The sequence below is a fragment of the Numida meleagris genome, chromosome 23, assembly GCF_002078875.1.
Source record: "Numida meleagris isolate 19003 breed g44 Domestic line chromosome 23, NumMel1.0, whole genome shotgun sequence".
Taxonomy (NCBI): domain Eukaryota; kingdom Metazoa; phylum Chordata; class Aves; order Galliformes; family Numididae; genus Numida; species Numida meleagris.
In genome coordinates, this window is record NC_034431.1 from 3,930,196 (window position 1) to 3,951,219 (window position 21,024).

General features: G+C 48.1%; 1 protein-coding gene across 2 annotated transcripts in view; it reads right to left on the minus strand.

Annotated features, from left to right (window-relative positions):
- ARHGEF12 (Rho guanine nucleotide exchange factor 12) overlaps window positions 1–21,024 on the minus strand; it is a 63,543-nt gene that overhangs the window by 35,633 nt on the left and 6,886 nt on the right. Inside the window, exons 2-4 of one of the 2 annotated variants that reach the window (XM_021376377.1) lie at window positions 3,623–3,646; window positions 2,950–3,038; window positions 1,296–1,352 (exon numbers count right to left, since the gene is read on the minus strand). In XM_021376377.1, coding sequence (XP_021232052.1) covers window positions 1,296–1,352; window positions 2,950–3,038; window positions 3,623–3,646 — 170 coding nt within the window. The remainder of the gene's footprint in view (window positions 1–1,295; window positions 1,353–2,949; window positions 3,039–3,622; window positions 3,647–21,024) is intronic. The other variant, XM_021376378.1, reaches the window with a different exon arrangement.

Consider the following 21,024-nt stretch of genomic DNA (forward strand, 5'->3'; position numbering starts at 1 on the left):
ACTTTATGGTTGTTTTGTTTGTTTTGCTTTTATTTCTTTATGTTCCTTACAATAACAGCTATGACAACAACATGTTGTATTACACAGGTAGTGTAACAAGCTGGATCACAGAAACACCTGGTAGCTTTATTCTAGCAAAATAACACAGCTGATGCTTCAGGAGTCACTGTATCTGTTCAAAGCTACAGGAGGCTAGGCAGCAAGCACAATTACCAGCAAAGAAAAATCAGAAAGTATTATGGACAAGTATTTCAAATACCAGGAAGAAAGAGGGAAGGGCAAGAAAGCCAGTCCATGACCGGAGTCAAGACAGAGCTGGAAATACAAGATGAGAAACATGATGTGCAGCAGTACCGGCCAGGCTCAGCCCGGGCCCAAGGGTCTTACAAGCTGGCAGAATTCAAGAGAGCACCCACCAACCTGTGACAGCTTATTGCATTTAATTTTCTAAGATATGCGTGCGAATCTCTTTAGGGATCACAAATTCAACAGGTCGTTAACACAAGGGTAGGAGCAATAGAGTGTCACAGCCAAAAGACTAACATATCTGATGCAAGCTGAAGAAAGCAGGGCAAGTAAACAGGCTCTGCTTGGCAGATGTTCCTTCCAGCAGCACCCATCATGGTGTGCTGGCAACATAATGATGTGTGGGGCTACGCCTGTCCCAAACTGCTATACGCCATTTGTTCCATTCTACAAGCTCACAACACAGTAATGCACAGCAATACCGAAGCACCAGAGAGGTTACTCCCTTCTTCTGAATGAAGAATGGTTAAGTTCATACTCTTACATTTTTTGAAATTATTTTCAGAGACGTTTTTTCCAATTCTGTGAAAAAAACGAAAAGAAACTGATAGAACATCCCTTACGGACAGAGCAAAAATATTGAACCACCAGCTCATCCGGATTAACTGCTACAATTAGAGCAAGACAAACTTTTCTACAACTACACAAACTCCTGAGGAGCCCAGCATGAGCCACCTTCATACAGTGCCAAAAACACGTGATGGCACAAGGTCTCCAAGAACAGCAGCCCCACCGAGTTTTCCCAGTTAGGAACAGAGATCAGGAGAAGGGGTGACAGCCTGTGCTTGCCACCTACGGGTTAGTTTCCAGCCACTACAAGAACTACAAGCTGATAACACTGAAGCAACATTGAAACCCAGTATCCCACTCCTTGCTGCAGAGCCAACCATGCGGATCACGTAAGGGATAAATAAAAGCCTTGGGTGCACAGACAGAAAGCATGGAGCAGACTGCAAAGGTGCAAGGCTGCAGCAGCTGCCGGAGCTTACCATACGTCTCGGATCTACTCTCCTCCGAACTAGACTTTGTCTTCTTGGAGGAGCTATCTGCACGAGAGCAGGAGAGAAGGAGAGAGAGATATAGAAAATATGGAGACCAAACATGAGAAAAAAAAAAAAAAAACTTCATGAAAAACACAGACTGGTTTATTAGGTTAAATCGTGCAAAACATAAATAAGATGTGAACAAAACATAGGTGAAACACTTGGAATAAGGGGTGAATAATATGAGCGTGAAGACACAGGTAACACCACAAAGAATTTATCACAGAATCTGAGACACAATAAAGGAAGTTCTCTGCTATGAGCTACAGAAAATATTCTGGGCAAAAACCAGCTCAAACATGGAAACTCTGGTGACACCCATCTCCAGAATAAGGAATAAACATATGCGCAGCGGTTCAGCATTCTGAATTCACCCCTTAAAAAGAAAGGAATTTTATGGAGGCTACAGTATGGAGTTCATCTATCAGACCAGATCACAAGCGTCCTACCAGTGGTGCCAGGTAGCAGCTCTCGAAATTTGAATTACTTTTATCAAATTAAGATTAGAAGGTTCCTGAAGTTTGCTGCTGAAAAATTCTTTCTACCAAAGAGGTTCACAGCCTGAGCCCTCCCCTCAGCCTACCCTGAGTGAAACAGTTTTACATTACATATTCCCAAGGACAAAGGAAGACAACCACTAATTTAGATTCTTTCCCTTACAGGATTTTTTTTTTTTTAAACAGACATTAAAAGCCCATTTTAATTTATTCTATGCACATCAGGAAGGAGTGATGCAGCCAGTGGCAGGAAGCATTAACGAACAGCACGGTTCATAAACATCAGCTCCAAATGCCTCGTGCAAAAACACATTCTGCGAGTTCTACAGCCTTCCAATTCAGCTCTCATCTCTTCCACAAGCCCCAGGGAATTGACTGGACTAAACAGCAGAATGCACAGACATGGAAAAGCACATTGCATGGGGCCAGGAGGCTCAGGCAAGAGCCTGTCATGCATTTCATGAACACACACAGTAGTCACTGGGTTAGTCTTTCAAAGAGGGAAGGAAAAATCCCTGCATGCATCCTAATTTCCATGACAGCACTGGACAGGTTGACCAAGCTGACCTCTCAGAAGGAAAAAAAAAATAGAACATAGCCTTTAGAAAAATAGAAGTTCATCATAAAATGCATCATGTTGGAAAGTATAAACCCATTTTGCAAAAGACAGAGATGGTTCAAAATCCACTAAAGTTCAAAAGATCCAATAAGCAACACTAGCTCTAGCTGAGTCTGTAGGGTCTCAGATTTCACACTTTTTTCTACTCAATAGCCAAAAGCACTACTCACAACTAATTACAGTGTTTGCCTCCTGAAATTTCAGACTAACTTTTCTGAAAGAGGAAGCGGTTGTAATTACTCACTGACACCACTAATCTGGGTTTATTCTCACACAATTAACAGCTACTTTGTCGATGAGCATGTTAAAAAGCAAGCCTGTATTCATTTCAATGCCTGCGTGCCTCAGAAGGGCTTTGCAAGCACAGAACAGCACCACTCCTGAAAACCACATTTGTTGACACATTAAAACTGGTTTCATTCCGATCCCCACAACTTTCCAAGTCCAAGCCTGGATCTTCACCGGAGGAGTTTTAAGGCTTTACCTGTCGGATCGAAGTCGTGGGTGCTGCTGCAGCGCTCAACCTTCTGCTTCTTGTCGGCTGGAGACTCTCTGCTCAGAATGCTGCCGTGCCTGTGGCAAGCAAAGCAAAGCAGAGTCCTGACTACTGCACACAACAGTGCTGCTCCTCCAGTGAGTCTTTGGAAATAACCTTAACGAGTCCTGATTGCTGGCAAGTTTAGAGAGATGGTACGCACCGTGCTCACCTCTAAATCTATTCCCAGATTGTCTTTAAGATGAAAAGTGATCTCCCAAAAAACTGAAAAACCTCCCCAAATCGTAACTCCACCTCCTCGCTCAGCAACCATGAAACGTCCAGCTGTGCAAACGTTAAAGACACGGAACACCCACCACCAACCACTTGAAGAAAGCGCTCACACGTTGTGCTCCAGCTCTGTTGCTTTCTCTGCCCACCTCCAATCCCAGCTACAATGGCCGAAAACACAGCGAAAGTTAACACTGCACTGTGCACTCTGAGTACATCATCAACTAAATTTTTAGCACTCTATCCTAATCTAGGCATTCATCTGGTCTTATCCGTACTGGGCACTACTATCTACACTTGCATACATTTTTTTTTTAAAAACCATTCCTCCTTCAACCATGCTGTGTTATAATGTGCAATGCAGCTAAAAAGTCAAACATCATCAACTCACCTTGTAGGTTTTTTGAGAGGAAACCTGTAAAGAAGAAACAACAAGTTTAATGAACGTTTTTAGATTCTCAATATTACACTTGGTATCAATGCTTATGTTTAAATACAAAGTTATTTTACAGACTTGCAATGCCTTCCGAAGAGAATAACCAATCTCTTCCACTTCAGCAAATTACTGGCCCATTTACTCAACTGGGCAAAAAATTATCAAGGTACGGTATCCAACAGAGCACAGAACAGAAACAGAATTAATGCTGCCAAATCCAGTGTCCAGTAGGTTTATCTTTCCCATTAGCGTAATGGCTCATGGATCCTCTTCCTCTCATAAGAACTAAATCCATCAATAAAAATTAACATAGCTCAATTTTTCAGCCTGCTGATGATTATCCAGCATCTGAAGAAGGTCCAGACTGTCACTGAAAATTCTCCTATAGATGCAACACTCTCACTACCTCCCTCCCGTGCAGGTTCCATGAAGCCCAGCAATAGTGCAGCTCGTGCAGACGTTCCCTAACAAGATCTCTAAATTACTTTCATGAAACTGTCAAATTTAAGACAAGTACAACAGTGTAAAGTTAAGCTGGAATTATAGTAACTATTCCAGATGTTACTTCTGGGACACAGATAGCATAAGCAACAGGAGTACAGAGGCAAAAGCAGGCAGAAGCGTATGCGCGTTCGTTAATGAAACAAGCAGGACCTATGAAACCTGGATTTTTTTTTTCCTTGAATTACGACAGACAAATGACAGAGCAAGGAGTGTGCCACCCAGCCTAAAGCACCAACTTGTACTTTCGTAAGACAGAGCTCTTTTTTTTCCCTCAAAACTTTTCAGTAGCTTCAGCCCCTAACTCACATTCAGCTAAGCCGGACACTTTGCAGCGTTCCCACAGAGATCCCCTGAGCACAGGCAGGAAGGCTGCCCCAAATGCTTCTGTTTCCAGCTCCTTTCTGCACCATGTGCATCACCTAGCCCTGTGATATACCGAGTGGCACAGCCCGAAACAGTAGCCTCAGAGCTAACTCCCTCCCAGTTACCTGAAAAACATAATTGGACACAAAATGGAAGCACCCAATCCCCCTCTTCAGCTAACAACTGTGTATACAGCCCAGGGACTGGGCAGCTCGAGCCCAAGCGCTTGCTGCTAATAGGGCACAGCTCTGAAATGAGCATATGGTGACACACCAGGTGAGTGACCCTACCGTGACACCGACAACGCTGTCTGCCTGTTCCAGGGAACAACCTCTCTCATCTGACCCAAGGCACAGTACGCAGCAGCCACCTTAGGACAACCCAGCCGGGCCCCAGCGCTGCACAGTAAGCAGATCGTAGAATCATGGAGTCATTAAGTCTGGAAAAGACCACTGAGATCATTGGGTCCAACCATCAGCCCACCAGATGCAGCACTCACCCAGAGCTACATCCAGCAGCAGCAAGGGAAAGAAAGCAGTCCAGGGAAAGGATCTATCACCCTCCAAAGGCAGGGGAAAACGTCCAAGATTAATCACATCTTTTTATTATAATATCTAATGCACTTGCTTTTGATTTGCTTAAAAACGTCCTAACACCACTAAAGAATATTTTGATGAAACATGTCAGAGAAAAAGTTTATTCTGCAGACTTTCCTACCAAGCGCACAGAACCTCTGAGCTTAATTAAGCTCCTACAGCAAAAAGAACTGTTGACAAACAAAATAAAACTGGCTCACTGCTGCACTGTTTACCCAAACAGCTCAGAGTTATTTACTATGTGCTCAAGCATAAGCGCAAACAGGGGATTTTTGAGGTCGAGAAGTTATGATGTTTCTGCTTAATGCATGTAAGCTGTTGGCGCTAATTATTTATAACAAAAACACTGACGGCTTTTATTTTTATATAATGGCACGGAAATCATCAGGATTTCTTTCGATCTGAACGGGGAGCTGAGTTCTGAGTAGGATTTGAATGCTTTCCTGAGGCCGCAGCCCTCAGCAAGGCCGAGCCCTGCGAGCAGAACCCCGGCCATCCCAGGGCTCCGCTCCGGCCCTCCCCGTCCTGCCGGCAGCCTGCTGCGGGGCGGAGCTGCCCGGAAGCGCCGGAGCCGCGGGGAGGGAGGGAGGTGGGCAGGCCGGCGGGGAGGGCCTGGTAGGCCGCGGGCCTGGGGAGCTGGGGGCCGGGTAGGCCGCGGGCCTGGGGAGGCCGCAGGAGCACCCGTGCTCACATTAAACGCGAAAGCAGCGCCGAACCTGCCTCAGTGTGTCACTTCACTCAGCACCACGTGAAATAAACGTCAGGGTGCGGCCCGCAGCTGGAGGCAGGCTCAGCCCCGCATCGTGTTGGCACGTTAGGGCTCCACGATAAAACCCTGCAGACATTTTGCCTGATAGCTGATGAACATCAGCACATTTTCAAGCTAGTTGTTCCACTCTCTCCTCCCAAATACCAGGAACAATTAAAAGCCAAGTTACATTCTGTTTCTAGAATACTGGGTCAAATAATTTCAGTAACTCAAATGCATCGAATTACTCGAAGTATGCCCTGTTAGTCACGCTGCGTTGGTGAAACCTATTTACCAGAAAGCCGAGTGAGAAATATGTACTGAGAACGAGTAACACTGGATTACAACTCATGCATGGATGCGAGATTCAGTGCTGGAGCCATGCCTACATGCTTCCTTCCAGAAAAAGATAGTTTGAAGATCTATGTGTCCAAACACACCCGAGCGAGGAAGGCTCCCCAGCTCCAGCAGCACAAAGCATTCCATTCCAGCCCTGGAGGTTGAAAATATATCTGACCATAAATAGCACGGCACTCCAATAACCATGTTGAGGTTGCTGGCTTTTTTGTTGTTGTTGTTCCTCCCATTCTGAAATATTATGAGATTCCAATTCATTTCTATCTCCGGAAGTGATGACAGAAAAAAATATTTAGATTCAGAGAAGTTCTGTGCTTCACTGTTCTCATCCCTGAAATTTCGAGGCCTGTGTGTGTTTCACAGTGGAGTATAAATTACTACAACTTGTGCTGAGGTGAGTAAGAAATATTGTGAAACCCACACAAAAGAGAGCAGCCAAAAACTGCTTGCTTGACAGAACTCATCTTTAATTAGGAGATGAACAGTTGCAAGAGAAGCTTCTTCATTGCTCTATTAGATTCATTTAAATAAGTTACTGCTTGTCACAGACAAACCTTCTCAAAGAATTCCAGATTTGGGAAAAAGCAAAATCACCCAACTACCCTGAACCCAACGGAGACGAGAAACAATTACAGGTTCATTCATTTGTCTTTTCCACACAGTCAGAAAGAGAAGTGGAAAACCAAAGGTTAAGTTAAAGTCTTATCCCCTACCCAAAATAAAAGCCCCAAACCATGGCTATTGAAAAATTCCATCACTCTACTTCTGAAGGTTTCACCCAGTAATTAGTCAATGAGAGGCCTTCTGCCAACACCACCTCCACGAGTTTTGGTGACACAACAAGCTGCTTTGCTGCCTGCACTGCTGGGGGGAAGCTGACTCCTCCTTTCCTCTTGCTTACACATACCTACATGGATCCCGTAACTACTCCCGAGTGACACAAAATTTCCCCGACAGCCTCACACCTTTATACCTAGCACACCCAGCTCCCCTCAGCACCCATCATGCTGCATTTCTGGTACCCTGGTTGGATCTGCACTGATAGCAGCCAGAAAAATGCTACATCTTCTGTGTAAATCTAGTAGGGCTAAGGAAGTGCCTTGAAATTACAGTAAACGTGAATGTTTGAAATGCCATTCTGCGGGTATTTTCCAGAACTTCCTCTTGAAAGTGAGAAACAAACAGTGAGCATCTCCTCAGTTTGCAGCTAGACATATCCACCAGGGCACTCATTTGCGGGGCTTAAAAGCCGTGAGAAAGGTATTATGGGAGAGTGGTGACGTGACTTGAACAAAAGCAGTACCAGCGTGACCTTAATATACAGCTAAAGGCAGCCTTCTGCTACAACAAAATGGGGTAGATGCATTCTGTATGGGACAGCAGATGAGTAAAAGGAACTGATGAGATAGCAAATGACAGGCAGATCGAGAGAGACACAGATGCAGCAAGTGGGCTACTATTAGCAACCAAGAAAAAACACAGGCAGAAGCCTTCCAGCTCACCGTGCTGCCCGCAGACTGCAGCTGCAAGCACACAGCCCTCTGTGGGCAATGCTGATCCAACATCGAGTTCACTGGCCCCAGCACTGATCCACTTAAAGAGCAGCAGCATCTTTTCCTCAAAGCACAGCACACAAGCTCAGAAAACCTCAGAGATTTTTCCCCTCAAATAAAATCCCAAGCGCAGACTGATGACAACAGCTTGCAGCGCAAGGTGTGGATGGAGAAGCAGCCAGATGAAGGAGGGCACCAAATGGTGTGGATTCCTGGGACCAACACACAGATCCCAGGAACTTGCAGCAAGTGCACCAGGAGGCGAAACTAAGCTGGGCAATAAAAGTTTCCATGTTATTTTTGTAGGAGTCCGAGGCAGCAACCACAGCTGACGCAATGACTCATGGAAGAACCGTTTGTGGCATTATTAGCTTTAGATTACTAACAGCTTGCAAGCAGAGCTAGTCACTGCCTTCTGAGCAGGAACAGAGGGAATTTAGGACTGGTATTTGTTGAGGGGACTCAACACTCTTTCCATCTCTAAACTTTCTCAGCAACTTCAGTGCTGGCTTGGTCCTCACAAAGCATCAGCACATACCTCCAACCTGCCAATGGCCCAGCAATGTCTCTACACATAACTGGAGTACACCCTTCATTTTCGCTTTTAGGTCAGAAAACACAGTAGGCAATGCAAGCCACCATCATACTTCTTGATGGATCAGCGTAAAGATCAATGCAAGGCACCAGCCCCACGGCAAACAGAAGTGCTGAGTCAAGCACTTAACCGGGGCGAGATCAATTCAATAAAATCAAGGAGTGAAAAAAAGAGATGCCTTTTCACAAGCCTGGAAAGCCAGCAGGGCTCTGATGGTATGAGGGGAGAAGTCAGCAGTGTAAGAGGATGCTGAAGAGCATTCTGTCATTGCTGGTGAGAGCAACAGCGAGAGGCGTCCTCTGTGAGCTTTAAAATATATATGTATACAAACGTGTGCAGCAGTATTGGACAGAAAAGCACTGTTGCACAGCAGTACCACCACAGAGAATTCAGAAAGCTTTCATTCTTGCAGTCAATCAGCTGGATCTTGGAAGCAAGAATGAGAAGAGAGCACAAGGGAAGCTGAAAAAAAAAAAGGTTAAAGAACAGAATGTAAGAAGTACTCTGTGTAAAATGTCCTGCAAAAAACATGAAGATTTGCCTCCATAGGAGGAGACACATGGAATTTCCTGATGATGCAGGTAGTCATCGCCATCTAACAGGAAAACTGTTCCCTTTTGGAATTACCACTCTGCAGCTACATCTATTCACCTCTGAAAGAGCTTCCAACAGTGTCTGCTAAACAGATAAAAACAAAACAAGAAAACAGAAAAGGCAAGCAGCGTACTTGGAACATACTATAGCCAACTGCAGCTCCATCCTTAGCATCCCTTCCCTGTCAGATTTCAGATGGAAGGGTTTCCATTTCTCTACAAACAGTAACATTTGGAAGAGGTAGAAGAAAAGCATCTCTAGAGAAGTTTCATCCACAGTTCAGTCATTCAGCCCGAGCCCAAGCAAGTGCCTCAGCTATTTTCCATGACACAAGCACTTGGGTTTTTCCAAGAGCTGATGTCAGGGCTTTTGGTGGAGAAAGAGCTGCATTTACAGGGCAAGCAAGGAAGGAGGGCTTCCCCAGCAGCCATTCTCAATGTGGCCTTTGTGCTGCTCTGCTGCTGCAGCCAGGACCCTGCAAGAACTCTCAGTCCCCTCAGAAACTCTACAAAGGGGACGGGATAGAGACATTTTCAGCAGCCAGCACTGTTCTTCCACTCCTGACTGACTTCCAAGGCTCGGAAGCATCAGCTTTCCATCTCCAGGCCTGGAGCTGCTGCCTTCCTACACAAGGACACCGATTGTTGAGTGTCTGCAAACGGGCAGGAGCAGACAAACCAACCAGAAGTGGGGAGGGGGGCACTGGGAGGGGGCATAAATAACACGAGTGGCTCCAGCGTCCCCAGTGCTGCTTTCAGGTTCAGCCTAAACATAAGATTCAAGCAACAGGGGTGCAGTTTGGCCACAAAACATTGTTCCGAGTAGGGATAAAAACTCCTCAGAAGCTGATGAAGAACTCAGGTTGCCATATCACAGATGATTTCCTACTTGTTTCCCAATCTGACTGGTTTCAAGTCCCAGATTCAGTCAGTTTTCACCTCAGGGAAAGAAAAATGCAGGTATTTGAAATGGGAAAAAAAAAAGAAATACTACAAGTACTAAAAAATATGTATATTATTTCTACCTATTTTCTAAAAAAAGGCCTTCAGAAGGTGTTATAACAAAGATTTAAGCAAAAATCTGGTGCTTTGTCAAGAAGTGCCCATGATTTGCTCATCCGCTGCAAGTTCTCATTGCATTACACACGTTACAGAGCAGACTGCGTACAGCAGAAAGGTCGAGCCTTGTGATTCCAGGAGTTCTGACCCACTTTTCTTATTGAATTATTTTTCAGTAGGCTATAGGCAAATACTGAGAGCTCAAGTTCGCCTGAAGGAGGAAAGGGAGCTGAGATCAGCGTGGCACAGCAACACCAGAGGAGCTCCAAAATAGCCTTTTTCTCCTCATTTTCATATCGCCTCAGCAACCCGAGCTCTTTGAGGGAAGAAAACACGGCAGAGGGTGTTCTGATGTTTCCTCCGGTTTTACCTTTCCTGAAAATGATCTAGAAATCCCTTTGCACACAGCCTGCTCCGCTGCGAAGGAATGAAATAAAGCAGCGCGGGTTCTTGCGCAGACAGGGCGTGGCACTCAGCATCAACCTGCCTCCGTAAACTGGAGCTAATTACGGGGAAATGCAATGTTTGCTCTGCCTGCCAGGAACTGCAGCTCAGAGCTGGAAGCAGCGCTGCTCCCCGCCTCCCTCCGAGCACTCCTCCTACACGGAGTCTGGAGCAGCTCCCTGGGCAGAGGCACGGAGAAATCAAAGCGAGAGACAAAGGAACACGGGGCGCTGCCTCAGACCATTTTATTTTCCTAAACCAAGCATGGAAACCCAATGCTACAGAGCGCCCTGGGACTTCCAATGCACGCGGAGGGCTCAGAGATCACTCCCAGCCTGCCCAGCCCTAGTGCATTTCATTAGGCACGCAGCCCAGTTCCCTATTAATGCCATACCCAGCTCGTGGTTGGTAGGAACCAGCAGCAAGGCCGGTGTGGAAGCACTTCTGAAAACCAGCAAAAGACAGCACTTAGAAAGGGAGGAGAAAAAGAAAAAAAAAAAACAACAACACCGTGCATGCAATACGACTGGAAATGTAGCTTTCAAAATACCGTAACACCGACTCCAATTATCCAGCTCGAAGTTTTGCAAATCTACGCACAAGGTTCAGAGCCACATTTGAATATTTGGCCCAGAGTTTGCATTTCTGGGGAGTGAGCGAGCACGGTGCCTGGCACAGGAACACTGCACCTCTGGAAGAACACCCAGCTCCCAGGTTCTAGCCACCAGGAAGGAACGGCTCTGTTGTTTTCCAGCCACTGCACAACAAAGACTTAGGAGACCCAAGCTCCTGCTAAAACAGACCTGAAATAAGCACCAGAAACATTAACGGCAGCGCATAGATCAGCAGCACCTTCCCTGATGGATTTATGTATTTAAAAGGAACGATCACACCAGTTTGTCTGACCTACTGTACAGTTCAGTTGTGTCATCGCGTTACTCCTGTAGTATAGAAGGTCAGCATGGCTAACATCAGCTCCAAGAAAAGCACCGTGACATGATTTAAATTTACCTTTGATTCTCTTGTCAGCTTCTTTTAAAGGTTAATGGGCATTTACTGCCTAGAAACATAATGCCAACGCTTCAAGCCCCAAACCTGCCAGCTCATCAGAACTGGGAATCTATCAGCTCCAAGCTAAGCAGACACTCAACCAAAAAGCATTTGCAGCCTTTGCTTCTCCCACCCAGTCATGAACCTTTGGCCAAACTACACCCATTCTGCATGGGATGTGCAGGCAACGACCTTTGCAAAGCTTCTAAGTATTTGCCAGCTGCAATAAACTAATTTACAGCTAATACATCTTCACCTGCCCAAAGGCAAAGTGCTCCCAGTGGCCCAGCATACACCAAGGAAAAATGGGATATTAAATGAAAGCCATAGCACTGAAATCATTACCGCATCGTTGCTGAACCTGTATGGTGTATTTATTATTAATTCTCAGTCCCCCGTAGCTTCTAATGAAGCTAATTCTCCTGGTGAAGTTTTACTAACGTAGATGTAAACACGATGGGCAACAAAATGAGGGTGACGTCAGGAGCCCAAACTGTCTAAATTAAAAACAGGCTAAATTAAAATCATGCACCTGATTGAACATTTTGCTTTACCTGCTTCAGCGGCGCCCAGAAGTGCTCCTCTCTTGGTATAAGCTCCTGTTTTAAAGCACCCACAGAAAATTTCTTGACTGCGTATCAAGAGGCTTGTCAGAACTCAGAAAGAGAAAACGTCTGATGTAAACTGAACTACAAGGAGATCAGCTATGCTACAGACCAAAGCTGAAGCTATCTCGCTTATTTACATGGCTAAGAAAAATGGAGAGATTTCTGTGAGATGCAAACCCGCTTTTTACTCCTCCCCTGAAGCACAGGGGTCACCTACCGAGCACGCAGCACAGAGCAATTCTGTGCTCACAGCAGGAGAAGTGATGGCATTCACAGTGACACTCAAGGCACGCCGTCCCCCGGGGCGCTGCATCCTGCCCTACCTTACAGCGTAACCCCAGCCCCGCCAGCTGCGAGGGGCTGCAGCAGCACCGCGCGCTGACACCACCAAGCCCTGCTTCTTCTGCTAGAAAATGGAAGGGAAAAAAAAGCAGAGGTGAAGCCACGGCACTCGTAAAATGGCTCAAGATCCTGAGAACAACGTACGAGTCGAACACACGGCTATTAATAGGCTTCCGAGCGTGCGTGTTAGTAGTTGCCTCCTGGTTGCGTTAAAATATAAGAAAAGAAGAAAGCGCTGAGTTAAAAAACCCACCGGCCGTCACGAGGCGATGGCAGCGGAACTCCTCAGGACGTGGCACAGCAGAGCACAGAGCACTGAGCTATCAGCATCCCGCTATCAGCTCAGCTCCCTCCCCACCCCACGATGAATCTGGGAGCCTCCTCCCGTGGCACAGAACCGGGAACCGCCGGCACCCGCAGCCCGCGGTGCCAGCAAGCCGCCCTCCGTGCGCGGAGCTGCGCTGCCTGGGGCACTTCTCACCATAAAAATGTCTGCACATAGATTTACGTTCATACACGCACACACCACCTACAACAAAAACCCCCAGCAGTGATGACAAATCCCAAGCCCTTTCACATCACATCTTCATACTCCCGCCTCAGCAGAAGCTATTGCTAGCGGGGAGGAGGCTCCCAATGCTCTGCTGCTGTATTAACAGCCTCTGTTCTGCACCAGCAGCACTGCCCAGAGCAGCATTACAACTGTCCTCTGCCGATGCTGTTTGCATCTTTTTTTTTTTTTTTTTTTAAAACACAAACCCGATAAAGGGAAAAGATCGGCGAAAACCATTCTCAGCACAAAAAGAAACGTCTCAAAGATGGTTTCCTCAACGCCAGTATGTAATATCAACGTGCATAAGATGTCAGCTCGTCAAAATCGCATTCATTCATTGAAAGCCAGGAGAAGGTTCTCAGATGCAGAGGGCTGGGGGGTAATTCAGCATTGGGATCTGAGAGAAGAGGGGGGGGGGGGGGGGCTGCACCCGGGGCTTGCTCCCTCGCTGCCAAACCTTTGTTCCTGAGCTGAGACACCAAGACACAGATTCTCCTAACACCGTATTTAATTGGCCATTTTTACAATGAAAATAATAAAAGAGGAACTGAGGCTCACAAAGCAGCTATTAATAGAATGAAAACAAAAAACCCCACGAGAGAAAAACCTAAACCTTTCCCTCCCTTCTTTTTTCCAACAGATGTAAAGAAAAATTCTTCCTCTCTCTCCCTCCTCCGCATTCAAGGAACGACTCCCTCATCTTTCAGCACGTTCACATGAAAAGGAACAAAGACTCCACGTTACCTGGTTCACCAGCCAGACTGAGAGCGCAGGGAGATCCCAAAGGCCCACGTCCAGGGGGAGCACGCTGCCACCCAGCCCTCCCCGTGCACACCTCCCCTCCTGGAAGCTCCCCGATTCCTTCCACGCTCACACATCCTCGAGCAGCATCGCTCGATCGCTCCGCTGCCAGGATGGAATAAACTCCTCCTCCTCCAGCAGCGGCATCCACCCTTACAGAGCTGTCTGTGCTCTGGGGATAGACCGTCTGTATATATGCTGCACGTATCTATTGATGTATATTTACATATACCTTTATGTGCCTGCGCACGTCTGTGTGTATGCAGATAGATCTTTGCGTGCATATATACGTACACAGACACACACACGAGGGTGAGAATGGAAGCGTGCCTGCTGCCAGCCCAGGAAAGGAGCCCAGAGGTCAGAGCAGGGGGCAGGGAGCTGGCCGAGCCCTGGGCCAAAGGAGCACAGGGGGAAGGGGCTGTTTTCTTTTTCTGCCCCAATAACCTAATGAAGTTTGTGAGCGTTGCTAGCGGGATAGAAATTTCTTCACGCTACGCTGTCCGTTTGTGTTTGATTAATGTAAATCTTCCCAGGGCTGCAGCCGTGCCCCAGGCAGCGCAATGCTGGGCGCTGCGCTCACAGTGGCCGGGCCACGGGCAGGAGGGGATGCGACATTCCCGGGGTACCCTTCGCCACAAAACCACTTGTCTCGTTTTATTTTCCATCTCATCTTCGGCGGTTTCAATTGCTGCTCCTAAAACAGTTCTACGCCCTTCCCAAATCACAGGGGCCATTATTAAGATCAGTCCGCAGTAAATCACTGTATTAACAGCAATCCCTCAGATATCGTGAACCAAAACGTTCCTCCTGTGCCGCCCCGCACAATGCGTGCCGGTACCAAATATAACCTCAAAGCCACAGCTGCACCACGGCTGCAATTACGCAGCAGACAGGAAGCCAAAGGCAGCAGCTCCTGCCCCTATCTGCTCCCTGCTTCTACGCATGCAGTCATTTCCCGGCCTGAGCTTGCTTTTCAGATCTGCATGGAGAGTATTTGGTTCGAAAGCATCCGGGTCAGTGCACAGAGACACACAGCGTGGATACACTGCAGGGCTGGGCTGGGCCTTCATCTCACAGGGGACATTTTCAGCCCCTGTAAGCATCAGAACTCTCACTCTGGCATCGACACTTGGGAAAATAAATGGTATTTCCATTGGCACTTGAGAGCCAGTTCTCCTACTCACTCCCAATAGGGACGGGCACATTAATGCCTGACTTTGACACAGGATTGTAAGCCAGCAGGATCACTGCAGGCTAAGGCTTCACTGCTGGCTGCAGTTTCTGGCTGAGGCTTATAACTGTAGGGTATTAATTTTGATTGATATTTTATCTGCAGATTTTGGGAAAAGCAACACAATGCATTCCTTTCAAGTACAACCCAACGCAGCTGCCAGGAAACGGTGTAAAAACAAGAAAGGCTCAGGAATGGAAGCTTCTATCTCGCTTCCTACCCCGATTTCCCAGATTTCCTTCCCTCCACACTCTCTCAGCCACAGGACATAAGAAGAAAACAATCTGGAAAAAATAAATAAATCTCGGACCAAAAAAGCAAGCATGTTTTTAGAAGAAATCAGAGACCGCGGGGCTATGGATAGGGCTGGAAACGTGAGGTCCCTGCTTGAAATTTACCTGGATTCCTACAGTCCCAGATGACAAAGGAAAGAAGGACATGGAGAGAAAACATGGAATGGTTATGCCACTTTCCACACCATTTAAAAGAAAAAAAAAAAAAAACAGCAGCCAAACACCTCCTAAGAACATAGGAAAGACAGTGAAAGAATAAGCAGATGCTCATTTAGCCAGTGTAACAAAACATTAAGGCAGTAAAGTTATTTCAGTGCTTCTAAAGCGCTACACCGCCTTTACATTCCAGGTTTAATATTCCAGGATTTTCCTATCTCTGTTCCACCATTCTTTGTCAAATAACCCCAGCTTCGCTCCCTATTCCTTCGCTCACTCTCTATTGATGAAGGAACGCATTTCTTCTTGCCCGTATACAAGCCACACACCCCCAAGCAAAACAAGCAAAGCTCTTCTTGTTGTTAACTAACAGCATTAGCAGCTCTCGGCTGGTTAGGATGGGATACGGTAAATATTTATGCAGAATTCACAGACCTTTACCCCAATAAGGAGCCAGACATGGGAAAAGATCAGCTTCCCAGAGCTCCATCCAGCGGAAGTGAAGCAGTCCCCAGAGGATGGACGGACAGACGGACGGACAGAGCCCACACCCCTGCAAGAAACTGCCACCAGGAGCAGCTCGCAGCTGCACTTCCACAGTGAAGCATGGTGCCTGAACGCAGCAAGCAGCTGAAAGAACCGCCCTGCACATTGGTTGTGGTCTCAGGGGCTAAGGGCGTGCAGCAGCAGCAAGCTTCCTGCACCCTGAGCCCATTATGGGCCATTACAGGCTCAGGATGTTGATTCCTCCTATCTTTTACACGAAGCAACAACAGCTATCCCTTCCCATCTTAAATAAACAGGAACTTGCAAATGACTATTTTGTATGGGTTGTCTTTTTTTTTTTTTTTTTTTGAGAGAGAGAAAGAGAATAAATGTGAAAGTATAGATATGCAAAAAATCTCACATGTTTCAGCAGGACACTGCAGTAACACAGAGCCCACCAGATCACCTGCACTGTCTGCATGCATCTGAGAAACAGCTGCGTGCTCCCCAGCACAAAAATAGCACTCTGCTCTCCAGCATGCAAATAGCTCCCGAGAAGCTGCCATGTCACAAGTGCTGCACTGGAGCACGCAAAGCAGCTCTGCCCCTTTTCCACCCTCCCAGGACTGAGCACAACCCCTCAGCCCAGCTCTGGCGGTGACACACGTGGCTGTCACCTCCCAAAGCTCCATGGGCTGCAGCTTAGAGCCAATGCATCTCCTCTTTGGCTACTTCTGGCCCTGCTCTGTGGACGGGCTGGAAGAACAAAGCACTTAAGAAAGCATTTCTGCAGCACAGGGCATTGCAAAACGGGCAGTGGAAGTCAGAGATACAGAAGCTCCCCCCCAGGAATTTCTGCCACGCAGAGCAATTTCAGGAGAGCTTACAGCAGGTAAAGCAATAACTTCACAAAGCAACTGCTTCCCATATGCAAACCTTTCGTTATTTCAGCTTCTTAGGAACATGCCTTGACCGTAACTTAGTTTGAAAAATAGGAAACTGAGGTAGAGAAACAGGAAATTGTTTCTGCAGTAAGAGAGCAGGCCAACAATTGCTGAAGGACAAGCAGACCCCGGATTGTTTGAGCAGCCATTCCATCTGAAATCCGTACTGGGCAGAAAATAAGTCACGGATACTTAGCATATATGATGCCATTAAAGGCTAGCAAAGGACAATAATGCCAAAAAACCTGCAAGCCTTCAGGCTTCAGAGTAGTTTGGCACAATTAACTGAAAGCTTTTAGTGGCCGGGCCACAGGATGGGAAATCCCTGCAGGTGCCCCTATGTTCTCAGTGCAGCGGTGACCACAGCTTCAGGACCTGCTGCATGGAGCCCAGGGCACCCACGGGATGCCAGGCAAAACCCAAGTTCGGAACTGACCCAAAGCAAACAAGGTTCACAGGCAGCTGTCAAATGTGCTGAATTTGTGAGGAAAATAAGAAAAAAAAGTACCTATCTGCAAAAGCAAGAAGCAAAAAACACTTCATGAGCATGAGCCCCAGTTCCCTCCATCTCTCATTGCCTGCGCTGACTTCTGGCATAGGAAAATGGGCTATATGGAGCTTCATCTAAAGGTCACACTGCTTCCTTCCTTGATCTTTTACCATGAGCAATTTTAGAAGCCACTCAGCATCTTAGAACAGCGTATATAAACAATTTCTGCTTATCCTGCCATTGAAGTGCATTTAACTGATTCCCATCAGCCTGCAACGGTGGCAGAAAAACAGCTCCAAAACACACAAGTGATGCCAGTCACCAAATCCCAACGTGAAGCAGCGCCAAAGCAGCACAGCAACCCACAGAGAGAGAGATCACATTTTCCAAAGAGAGAGAAACGAGAGCAGGGACACTCCATTTTCCAAGAGCAGGTCTGCTCCATTGTGTTAGAAATGGGTTAGAATGCAAAGAGATGAAAACCCAACCCAACAACACGGCTCCAGCAGCAACAGCACCGAGCCGTGGTGTGCTCTAGAGCAGGAAGCTTTCAGCAATAAATACTCAGAGGCCCAATAAACTGTGTATCAAGAACCAGGAAGAAAAAGAGCTTGACTCATTCTTTCCAAAGGTTTCTGCAGCTCCTTCTCACAGCACCGCAGCTCTCATCCCTCTCTGGCTTTACACTGCAATACAACCCCAAAATTAAAGGATACGGACGGCGTCGAAGTGTCAGTCCCACACAACAGCCAGCACTGCCTTCAGCATCACGGTATTCACGTCGGCAGCCTCATGCTCCCCAGGTCTGACAGCAGGAAACAACCCAATGCACGGCATCAGTACCTGTATTCACAGCCCCAGGCTTTGAAAACGCACAGATCCATTTCTTGAATGCACTGGAACCTATTTCACTTCCATTGCTCCAGCACGACGAGGGAAATACAACCGCCGATGTTCAGAGCTCACGGTGTTTCCAGACACTGTCTGTGAGCTTTGGCTCAGTTTGCCTGAGCTCCCCCAGAACTCATTTTATTTCCGAGTCCGTCCTATTGACAATTCCTCCTCTGCCCTCCAGGCAGCGCATAATGAACAGTGCTTTCCAGGGCTGTTCACAGGGCTCACCCTGCCCCAAGCATGCCACGCAGGGGGCCAGGAAGAAAATGAAGGGCTTGGACATTGGAACTACAAGAGCACATGTGCTTCTCGCTTTGACACCCCAGAGCAGGGCTGCTCATGCAGCATCAGCGCAGTGGACATCTCCCCCAGAGCTGGGGCTCACGGGATAAGTGCATGGATCATTTCTCCATCTCCACCCCAAGCTGGGCACTGCTGCAGCCCTGCAGGAGCCCTCCTGCTCTCACCTCTGCAGGGACAACAGCCAAGCTAATTCCAACACAGTCACTGCAGTCACTCCTCAGATAACATTTGCTCAAATATACCAAAAAGAATCATTTCCATTTAAGCAGCGAATGCATGCAGCTTACCTACGGAAACGTCATGCTTGTTCCTCTTATCAGCTCCACCTGAAGGCCAGCCATGCTTGCAGATAGCACAACTCCCTCTGTGTTGCATCAAAGCGTGCTCCACGTGCCCTCCTCCCCGGCCCCAGTGCACCCCACGTGCTGGGCATGCCCCTTGCCCACCAGCAGCTGACAGACAGCCCCAAGACTGGAGCGGTGTGCAGTGCCACCCCGACTGCTGAGTTCAGGCAGCTGAGATGAGCCGAGTTCCCACATATGCAAGAAACCAGCGACCAGACATTTCATCGAGGAAGAAAAGGGAGAGGGGAAGGGAGAAAGCTGAACGGCTGCGTGCGAGCAGCCCAGGGCATCATACCAAGCCCAGAGCAGCAACAACTCCCTGACTGCACACCGCTGGGAAAAGTGTTTTCCTGGCCCAAAGCACCTGGGTTACTGCAGGCAGAACGCAGGCACAGAGCCAGCTCCAGAGTGGGAGTCAAAAGCACCGGGGAACAGGTGCAGACACCAAAACCCACAGCTAATGTCTCACGGATGAGTGTAAAACTTGATAATAAGCCTACTAAGAGGAAAAGGGAGAGGAGGTCAAGGTTTGCTAAGCAATACATACAGCTGAAGTTGCACTGGTTAACATCCAAAGTAAACAAAATTCCACAGTTTAAAGCGAGCACCAACATTCCTCCATCTTTCCACTGGATGAACAGAAAAGCCTGAACAGAAAAGCACGCCTGCTCTTCTTTTGGGGGGGCGGGGGGGGGGGTTGCTTTTTGGAAGTATGACGGGCTTTTTATTTCCATACTGTGAGTGGGCTGAACACTGCAGAGAAAGAACTTCAGAGAGCGTAAAACCTGCGGCTATTCAGCGCTCTGCAAAGGGCCGCTGCTGAGGAGGGGTTATTGAAGCAGAGCACCTGGAGCAAAGTGCCCCTTCCTGCAGCACCGCCAGGCGCTTCCCTTGGTTCCGCATTGCACGGGGGAAAGCTGCAGCCTGTGACAAAGGCCCCCGTGTTGCCAGCACCTCCCGAACGCAGCGCATCCTAAGGCTGGAAACCAAGACGATCCCACAACAATCGCGGCCGGCTCTTCCCGCTGCGGCCCCGCACCACCACCACCTGCACCAGCCAAAACGATGGAGCGCGCTGCTCCGCTCCGATCTGCGCCCACACCAACCACATCCGCTGCCGAAACCGCAGGGACTGCGCAGGGCAAACCACAGCCCAGCGCCGTGTGGCAGCAGTCAGCAGGAGCACGCTGCCAGCTCCGCGCTGCACCTCGCCATCCCGAGACCTCTAAGCCGTCTAAGAACTCCGATCCTCGGGCACACAGCGGCCGTGCTGATCAACTCTCTCTGCCCATCAGTTCACATCACACAAATTCGTCCTCTTCTTCCCTAGCACGGTTCCCGCCATGTTGTCACGGCGCCCGCGCGCACCAGGCCGGACGGCTGCACGCTCTGTGGCAGCAAGGGGGGGGGGGGGGGGAACGCCCTTTTTTAAATCTGAAACAATCCGAGAACAGCAACTTACTGTCGGCTGAAGTCATCGTCTAATTTCAGACACCGCACAGTAATTGTTCAGAGGGCGGAAAAAGCTGCCCGATCTGCGGGGCTCGGAGCCACACCTCCCGCTCCAAAGGCCCCCAGTAAAAGGGCTGGAGCTCCTGCCACTGCTGCCACCCCAACCAGGGCAGCTTCAGAAGGCCCTGAGCACCCACAGCCCCTCCAGGATCACAGGGTTCCTCCCACCAGAACCCCAGCAGTCAGCACGGCTGTGCTCCAGGCTCTGGCTGGCAGTTCTCGCCTTCCACCAGCAGCTCCTGGCCCTGTGCTGTTGACGTGTGCCTCCAGAAGGCAGCGGCAGGCAGGAAACCTCTCTCATATCCGGCAGCTGCCACCAGCTCTCCCGTTTCTATCCCTCTCGCTCGTTTCCTATTGACTTTCTCATGTCTTGCATTGCAGCTTTTTCCTATTTCCTTTTCTCCTTGCTCATTACAGCTCCCCTCCTTCCATTTTCTCCTCCTCCCCCCCTTTTCCCAGCAGCTTTGATCTCACTCTCCCCTACCAGGACGTCCCTGGAGCCCTCGGTGCCCTCGTGCCATGCAGCGCTGCGAGC